Source organism: Asparagus officinalis, chromosome 4 (assembly GCF_001876935.1).
Source record: "Asparagus officinalis chromosome 4, Aspof.V1, whole genome shotgun sequence".
NCBI classification, from domain to species: domain Eukaryota; kingdom Viridiplantae; phylum Streptophyta; class Magnoliopsida; order Asparagales; family Asparagaceae; genus Asparagus; species Asparagus officinalis.
This window is the reverse complement of record NC_033797.1, coordinates 40,341,925-40,350,682: the sequence shown is the minus strand read 5'-3', so window position 1 is coordinate 40,350,682 and position 8,758 is coordinate 40,341,925. Positions and strand designations below refer to the sequence as shown.

At 34.9% G+C, this 8,758-nt stretch overlaps 1 protein-coding gene across 1 annotated transcript; it reads right to left on the bottom strand.

Annotated features, from left to right (window-relative positions):
• Positions 1,045 to 7,414, bottom strand: LOC109838550. Its single transcript, XM_020406981.1, has 6 exons — positions 7,123 to 7,414; positions 6,711 to 6,976; positions 3,876 to 3,903; positions 2,710 to 3,732; positions 2,136 to 2,617; positions 1,045 to 1,995 (listed from the first exon to the last, which is right to left on the bottom strand). The coding sequence occupies exons 1-6, from the start codon at positions 7,412 to 7,414 to the stop codon at positions 1,045 to 1,047; spliced, it is 3,042 nt and encodes a 1,013-aa protein (XP_020262570.1).

The window sequence follows — 8,758 nt, the reverse complement described above, 5'->3', positions numbered from 1 at the left end:
ATAACAACATGTATCATTATAATACACATCACCACTTCAACCAAAACCAGGGTTATGGATAAAAACCATATTCAATGCCTCGCCCCTAGTTCTTCGTGCACTTGCACATGCTTCACATGGTTTTTTTAATGACCGCAAATTAAGTTTCCATAATTATTGTTCTTATTTTATTTAGCTAAAGCATTCATTATCCTTTTTAAAGCGCCATCATATATATATATATTCTACTTTTTGTCTTAGAGGAGGGTCCTTTAGCCACATATATTGCTTGTTCTCTTCCACACAAACCATGTCGAAGTTCATTAAATTATAGCTTAATGATCAGATTAAGCAGAGGTTAGCTCGAACTAAGTTAGAATAATAATAACAACACATCTGAGCATAGGAAACAAAAAATTAATATGAGAGAATCCACTTTTACTCCCACCCCCGCTTTTCTAACACAAACTTGTTACGTGTCATCGTCATTATCCATTATTATAACAAAAAATAATAAATATTATAATATTTATACTATTCTTATACTCCTAGATACAAAAAAAGTGAGAACCATAAAAAAACTCATAATTTCTTTTTTTTAATTTATCAAAAAATTAACTTTTTTGTGTGTAGGAGTATAATAATAATATAACTCATATGTATAGTTATCTCTATTCTTGTTATAATAAATTAATGCCGAATGTTTTTTTTTTTTGACGATGAAAACAATGGATGTACCCTGTTCATTAAGTAAAATTAAAATAACAAGTATCTTTACAAAAAGAAGGATACGAACTGTATCCTTATATATAAATTAGTAGATAGAAAATAGAATTTCCCAATCTAGGGATGTATAACCTTTCTTCTCCTAGATATCCATGAAGATGAAGAGATGTCATTGACGTCATTCACCGTTGACATAGATATAAAGGAGAACCAAAGCCGGCCATACATATAATATTAGGAAATTAAATTTTCTATAAACTAATTAGAAAAACCAAAAAGACTGATTACAAAAGTTTTATGAGATATGAACATACTACTTCCAAAACCCACTTGAAATTTTCAAACACTGCTCCTTCTGATCGGATTTTCCTCTAAAGCTCGTGCTAACTTGAGAGCATTCTTCTTGCTAGCAGATCCTGCCCATTCACATAGAGCTGCAATAGTTGAGTTAATGATAGAATGAACAGAGAAAGATAAGTGTTCAAAGATGACTTTGTTTCTTGAGCTCCATATGAACCAACAAACTGCTGAAAAGATGGATCGCCATATAACACCTTTCTCATTATGAAGAGATTCAACAGATGACAAAAGACCATCGAGAGATGAAGCCCAAACAAAAGGTATGCAATAATCACTGAAGTGTTTCCAAACTTTTTTTGCTGTGCTACATGAAAAGAAGATATGATTGCAAGTTTCCGGTTGAATGCCACAGAAAATACATAAGGAATCACCTTGCCAACCTTTCTTAATGAGATTATCCTTTGTATGTAGACGATTCATAGATAGAAACCATGAAAAAATCTGTACTTTGCTTGGTAAAATAGGATTCCATACAACTTTATGAAATGCAAACATAACACATCTGGTGTTTAAGAAGTCATAGAATGATTTAACTGAAAAGCAACCATTTGAAGTAAAAGACCATTTAGGAACATCGACTTCATTATTCACTTTGAAAGAACCAAGAAGATGTATAAGATCAGATTTGGCTAAGTTTGTAACTAAAGAAATACTTCTTCTTAAAATAGGATGCCAGTGCCATGTATTGTTGAGGAACAATCCTTGACTATGAATAGATACATTAGAGGATAAGGCAAGACTATAAATAGCTGGATATAAACTTGATAAAGTATTATTACCAATCCATTTATCCTCCCAAAATCTGATATTTGTACCAATTCCTAGGGACCATGAAATAAGATGGAGGAAAGCTTCTTTATTTGAAATGATATCATTCCAAACCATAGAATTCTGGCTATTACTGTTAGATAATTGCAGGAAGAAACCTTTCTGACATATAATTGGAAAAGAAAAGCACCTATGAAAGAATCTCTATCTAAGCATTTCCATAACCACTTAGATAATAACGGGATATTAAACAATTTTAGATCTTTCACTCCCAATCCACCTTCTGATTTACTCAGGCATACCCTTTTCCAATTAACCAAGCATTTGAAGGGTTTGGATTGGTTGTTGCCTGTCCATAGAAAATTTTTCCTGATTTTATCCACCTCTTTGATCAACCAACCTGGAAGCTTATGGAAGGACATATAGTATAATGGACTTGTGGAAAGGACAGAGTTTAACAGAATAAGTCTACCACCAAAAGATAAACAATTCCTCTTCCATGAAGCAAGTTTCCTGTTCAAATTATCCAACATAGGTTGCCAATCAGATTTAGCTAATTTGCCTCCCTTTAAAGGTAAACCCAAATATTTGATAGGAAGTTTATCAAGTTTGCAATTGAGAGCTGACGCTAAACAAGATCCCCTGTTTAGGATATTCCCAAAATAAATAAGGGAGGATTTATAATAGTTAATGGCCAAACCAAATATATCTTCAAAGATGTAGAGAAGAGTCTTTAGAACAGAAATGTCTTTGTATGTACTCTTAACAAAAATAAGATTGTCATCTGCAAATTGTAAACTTCTAATGTAGTTGAGAGGTTCCTTAATATGCATGCTAAAAAAACACCCTCTTCCACATTACACATAATCATTTTACTCAGAACATCAGCAGATATGTTGAATAACAGAGGAGAAAGTGGATCTCCTTGTTTAAGGCCTCTATGACATTTAAAAAATTTGGAAGGAGATCCATTAACAAGTACTGCACAATTGGATGAAGAGATAATGTGGTAGATCCATGAGCACCATTTTTCACCAAATCCTCTAGCCTTTAACAAATTAATAAGAAAGCTCCAGCTTATAGAATCAAAGGCTTTAGCAAAATCAATTTTAAACATAGCCACCTCTTTTTTCTTTTTAGAGCAGAAATGGATCATTTCATTAGCTATTAAAACAGAGTCAAGAGTAGATTTTCCTTCTTGGAATGCAGATTGAGTGGGAGCAACCAGATCCTTCATGATAGGAGCTAATCTATTAGCTAAAATCTTCGTAAAGATTTTGAAAATACAATTAATCAGGCTGATAGGTCTGTAATCTCTGGCAGTGGGGCTTGATGTTGTTTTTGGAATGAGAGTAATGAGAACTTTATTTACTCTCTGAAGGGATGAAGGATGTTGACCAAAAAAATTCATAATATCAACAAGATCACTTTTGATTAACTCCCAGAACGTTTGGTAGAAAAGAAAAGAAAAACCATCCGGTCCTGGTGATTTATTAGGATTCATACTAAAAACAACATGTTTAATTTCTGTTTCAGAAAATGTATCCTCAAGAGATGAAAGACTGGGAAGTTGATCAGGGTATAAGCACTCCCAATTAACAGTCATGTTACTGTTATTGGCTTGACCAAAAAGGTTTGAGTAGTAGTCATGAAAAGCCTTGGAGATTTCTTCTTGTTCATAGATCTCAGAACCCAAATGATTAATACTAACTATATAATTAGACTTCTTATGAACAGAAGCAGTTCTGTGAAAGAATGAAGTGTTGGCATCTCCTTCTTTTAACCATTGTATACGAGACCTTTGTGACCAATAGGCTTCTTCCTCCTGGATGATAGATGTATAACAAGATTGTAGTTTTTTCCTTTCAACCAATTCATCTGAAGTCAGGCTTCTGTCTTCTTCAAGTAAATCCAAAGAATTGATTTTAAGTAACAGAGCAGCTTTTCTAGAAGATAAGGATCCATATATATATGTTTTTTCCACCACTTAATTCTCCTCTTTATAAGATTCAACTTCTTAATGAAGATGTCTACAGGATTACCTTCACATCTGAAAGATTTCCAAGAATTCTGAATAAAAGGGACAAATATCATAAATTATTGGAGTTATGAAAAATTACCAATTGTTTATGCTTATTGACTTTCTCAAGAATCATCAAATTTATGTACTGCGTTCAATTATTTGTATCAGAACCTTGCACTAACAAATCCAAAAACATTTATCACTGGGACAAGTCCATATATTTACAAGTATATATTATTATATGATATATTTAGCTAAATACTAATGATATCAATGTCAAATATGGGTGTTTATTTTCAAAATTTTGGGAGGGCTAGGATCAATAGGGCAAATAATATGGGGAAATTTTATATAGAGATTTAATTTTAAATATATTTCTCAGGGGGGCAGTGAAGTAATTGACTCCATTGTATCCATCTATAGATCCGGCCTGCACCTGAGGCTTGCATTTGGATTGAATGAATGAAATAAAGGCCAAGAATCCGCCCCCCACCCCCAAACATTACCACCAAATGCAAAAGAGGAACGTGTGTAATCCTATTTATAGAAGATTATGTGTAGACTAACAGAAAACTTGTTAGGAATATTATATTATTGAGTGCTGTTGTAATCCAAGAAAAAATTATTTTGATAATATTTTTTAAGAAAAGCTTACATGAATGCGTGGCTTATATATATAATACTCTATATGAAGGAAATAGTGGGGCAGTAAAAATTTAACTGAGTGGTGGACATTTCATCCATTTCTCTTGTATTTAGAAGGGTAAAAGTATAATTTTATAGGAGATGCAACTTTTATTTCATTTCATTTCTCTTTCTCTTCTAGCAATTTCTAAAACATGATGTGAGCATAGCATTACAGCTTAGTTTGATATATATTACACTATTTAATGTACTTCACATAGCTATGAAAACTGAGGTTCTTTTCCGGAATAAAATAAAATAAAATAAAATATCTATTTTAATATATGTTCTAATGTAAATATTATTGAAAACATATATTGCTCAATGTAGGAATTTTTAGATCTTGAAAAAAAACCCGAAAAACCACAAACGCAGCAAATAAAATCTCACAAGAATTAAGGTAGAAAACCCTCAACAGGAAAAAATCACGGGATCAAAATCAATCCACTATCACCTCCAAATTATAATCTTTTGCACGGACAAAGACTGTCAAACCCTCTCTCTCTCTCTCTTTCTCTCTACACTTCCTCTTCTTCTTTATTTTTCCTCTAACAATAGAAGGACATATATAGGGAAACCAAAACCCTATTTCTAGCCTAACTTCCTAATTAGAATAAGATTCAAACTCCTAATCATGATGGAACCCAAACTTCTAATCATGATAGATCTCTAACTCTATCTAATTCTCATAAAGTTCTACAAAGAATTAAAAACACTATACTAACTTGGAGTTTGAGTTGATACCCAACATATCCTCCCTCGACGAAAAAATCTCCAAGTGTCTCAACAGCTTCAGAAAAACTCACTCTCTTCATCTTGTTCTTCACCTCTCCCTTGTGGACAAGAGTCTGAGAAGAGTAATTTACACTATTAACGGATCGCTCATCTAAATAGCAAATATGGTTGCTATTCTTCCTCTCTCACAAAATCAAATCATCATCTCTATACACATTGCACCACTCTCCTTCACCCACATACTTGTAACCACGTATGCCATCTCACCCAACGAAATTAAATTAGCACCATGTTTGGTGGAAAATTTGTAGTAAAAAGAATAAAAGAAAATTGACTTGTATTCTCTCGATCTTAATTACAATTTGAATTCCGATTACAAAAGAGAGGAGAATGATCTGGATTCTTCCCTTTGTTTAAGTCTGGGTTCTTCATGGTGGTGATGGAATGCCTTCCTTGAATGCTCACGTCGAGTTTGCTCTCTGTTGATGATCCGAACGTCTTGATTCACTAGAACGTGGTCTTCTCCTCACGATTTGACGTTGTGGAGAACTTGCGTGGTAAGTTTTAGAACTCTGAACGAGTTTGAAACTCTATGAAAGAGTTGATTTAACCGAAATTGGTTTATAAGCCAAGGATGAAGAAAGCTCCTGTTGCTGATCCCCAAACCTCCAGGAATTCCCCCAAAAAGCTAGCTGAAGATCTCTTCTTTGCTGCCCAAAAAGAAGGATCAATCCCAGAGCCAAAAATTCAGCCTGAACTCAATTGAGTTTCTCACTATTTATAGGGGATTAAGGGGTATAACCACCCTCTTAAATTGCTCCTAAGTGGGGCTGAATAGGGTGTAATCGCCCCCTTAAACAGCTCCCCAAATCGTGACAGTTTTGAAACCGTTCAGCTCATGTTGAATGAGTCAAACAATGTTCAGTTGGTGTTCAGGACCCTAACTCCGTGTTTTAGACTGGAGACACGAAGTTGGGCACCCGCTGGATGTTGAAAAACGCGAGGGTCACCCGCATTTTGTTTGCTGAGGGTTGGAAACGCGGGGGTCGTTTGCGTTTCAAGAACTAAAACGCAAAGGTGAATTCCGCGTTTTAGAAGGAGCTAATGACTTATAACTTCTTCTGTAGAGCATTGTAAAGACCATTGTTGAGTGATCTTCGCCTTGACTGCTCAAAAATATGAGAGTTGTCAGATTGTAACTCCCGATATTGATTGTGAAGGCTGTTGATTAGAGCTTTCATCAGTTATTATGAAGGTCGTCAGATTGTAACCTTCATCGATCTACGTGAAAGTTTTTAAATTGTAACATTCTGGAAGTCATCAGATTGTAACTTTTATCATTGGTGTTTGATGGGGGATCAACTATCTGTTATAATTTTTAGACAGCCTACACACCACATGATGGCACATATCTCACATGATAAAGAATTCTGACCTTTCCAGTATGAAGCTTGAGACGAACACTTTCAACACCTTCAACCTTCATCTTCTTGTTGTTTCCAACAATCACGTCATCAAATTCTTCATATGTCTTCAATGTGTTAATATAATTTTTTTTGTTGCCAACGTGCATAGAGGCTGCAGAATCTAGCACCCAAGTGTTACTCGCATCAGTACATGTACTCTGCATCAATAAAACCACATCTTCATCATACACAACCACCAAGGAGTTCGTCTTCTTCCCATTTCTTGAAGCTTCATCTGTCTAATACTCTTCAAATCATCACGAATATGAGAACATTTGAACTAAATGTGACTCTTCTCTCCGCAATAATAGCACTCCTTTTCGCTGTCGTCTCGGGCCTGAGATTTTGACCTTCCTCGATAACTATCGCATCTTCCCTTACTCCTCTCTCGATTAGAACTTTCAAAAGCTAGTGCACTCTCACCACCATTAGATACGCTCTTCTTTCCCATCATTATTTCATTCTCACGTAGGAGTGTTGTCACATCGTCGAACTTTAAAGTCTGCTTCCCTGTAATTATCATCTGAACTAACGGTTTGTACGACTTCGGTAAGGAAGATAATAAGAGTAGTGCATGCTCTTCTTCTTTAATCTCCTCATCAATATTCATAAGTTGGCAAACTAGCTGATTAAAGGCATTGATGTGGTCTTGAATTGCAGTACCTTCTTCCATCTTCAACGAATAAAGCTTCATCCTCAAACACAATCGGTTGGTCATCGACTTTGATGCATAAATCCCCTCGAGCCTTTCCTACAGCCCTCTTGGTGTGGTCTCTTGCATAACATTGTACTTGATCTCGGAGGCGAGTCTGATGTCTTTTGATGCCTGATGATCATCTTTAGTTGATGATGGTATGTGATACACAAGAAAAAATGTTAGATTGATGATGGTGAGTTGTGCACCAATGCCCCTCCGATGCCTAAATCAAACTTATGATAATATAGTCAAAGTAATAGGTATATAGGTAAGGATTTTAGAGGAGGAATATCATGGATTGAAGGTCGGCGGTGTGAGCCTAGTAATTGTATTAGAGATCCTCTACTGTAGATAGGAGGGCGTATTTATACTAATTGCTAGGGCAACAGCTACACGTGTCACCAACCTGACTGTTAAGGTTGTTATGGTATTTACTTGGCATGTAAGCAAATTCATGTGGCAGTACCTCATTGGTAGGATGACTGGCATATGTGTAGATCAAGTAAATTATGAAAGCTAGCAATTAAAGTACTCGATTGATATCTCTTGATATAGCATGTTGGAGATATGATATGATCCAAATCAATCATCTCCAATTAGATCAACCGCTATAATTAAAACCAAACCGAGTTCGGATGAAGCATAGCAACTGAATCGAGATGAGTTCGATTATTATAAACTTTTATCGCCATATCCGAGCTTTCAAGTGAGGCCCGTGGGCCATGATTGGATTATAAGCTGAGTGTGAATGTCTCCTACTTTAGTGGGTTAGGTTAGTTACCTGGTTGACTTGGTCATCGCAGAGTTAAATGTGAAATCTTAATAATATGAGTTACATGTATGAAAGGGGATGAATGCTCCGGTCCGAAGGACATAATCAGAGCCGGTTGGGGGTTTGACATATTTTGGCCTTCTTTTTTCTTCAAAATAATGTGGAGGCTTGTAAACATTTTTTTTTTATAAATAAAGTTATAAATGAAATGTAGGACAAAATATATACAATTCTCTATAAGAAAAGTCATATAGTAATACAGGACAAGTGACCGGATATCAACTTTAAAGTTGTTTATCGTTTTAAGTTTTATATTCTTTGCACTTATTAATTTTTTTCCACCCTTTTTAATCGTGTGAACTGATTAATTTTATATATCATCTGTATTAATTTAAAATTTCTATTAAATCGCATAAGGAGTAAAAATTTCTCATCTTAGCTCGTTTGTGAGCAGACTGTTCTGATGCATATAGCGAAAATTAGAAGATTGTTTAGAAACTCCATCATCTTGTAAGAATCAAACAACTATCGTGCAAAAGGTAATAGTG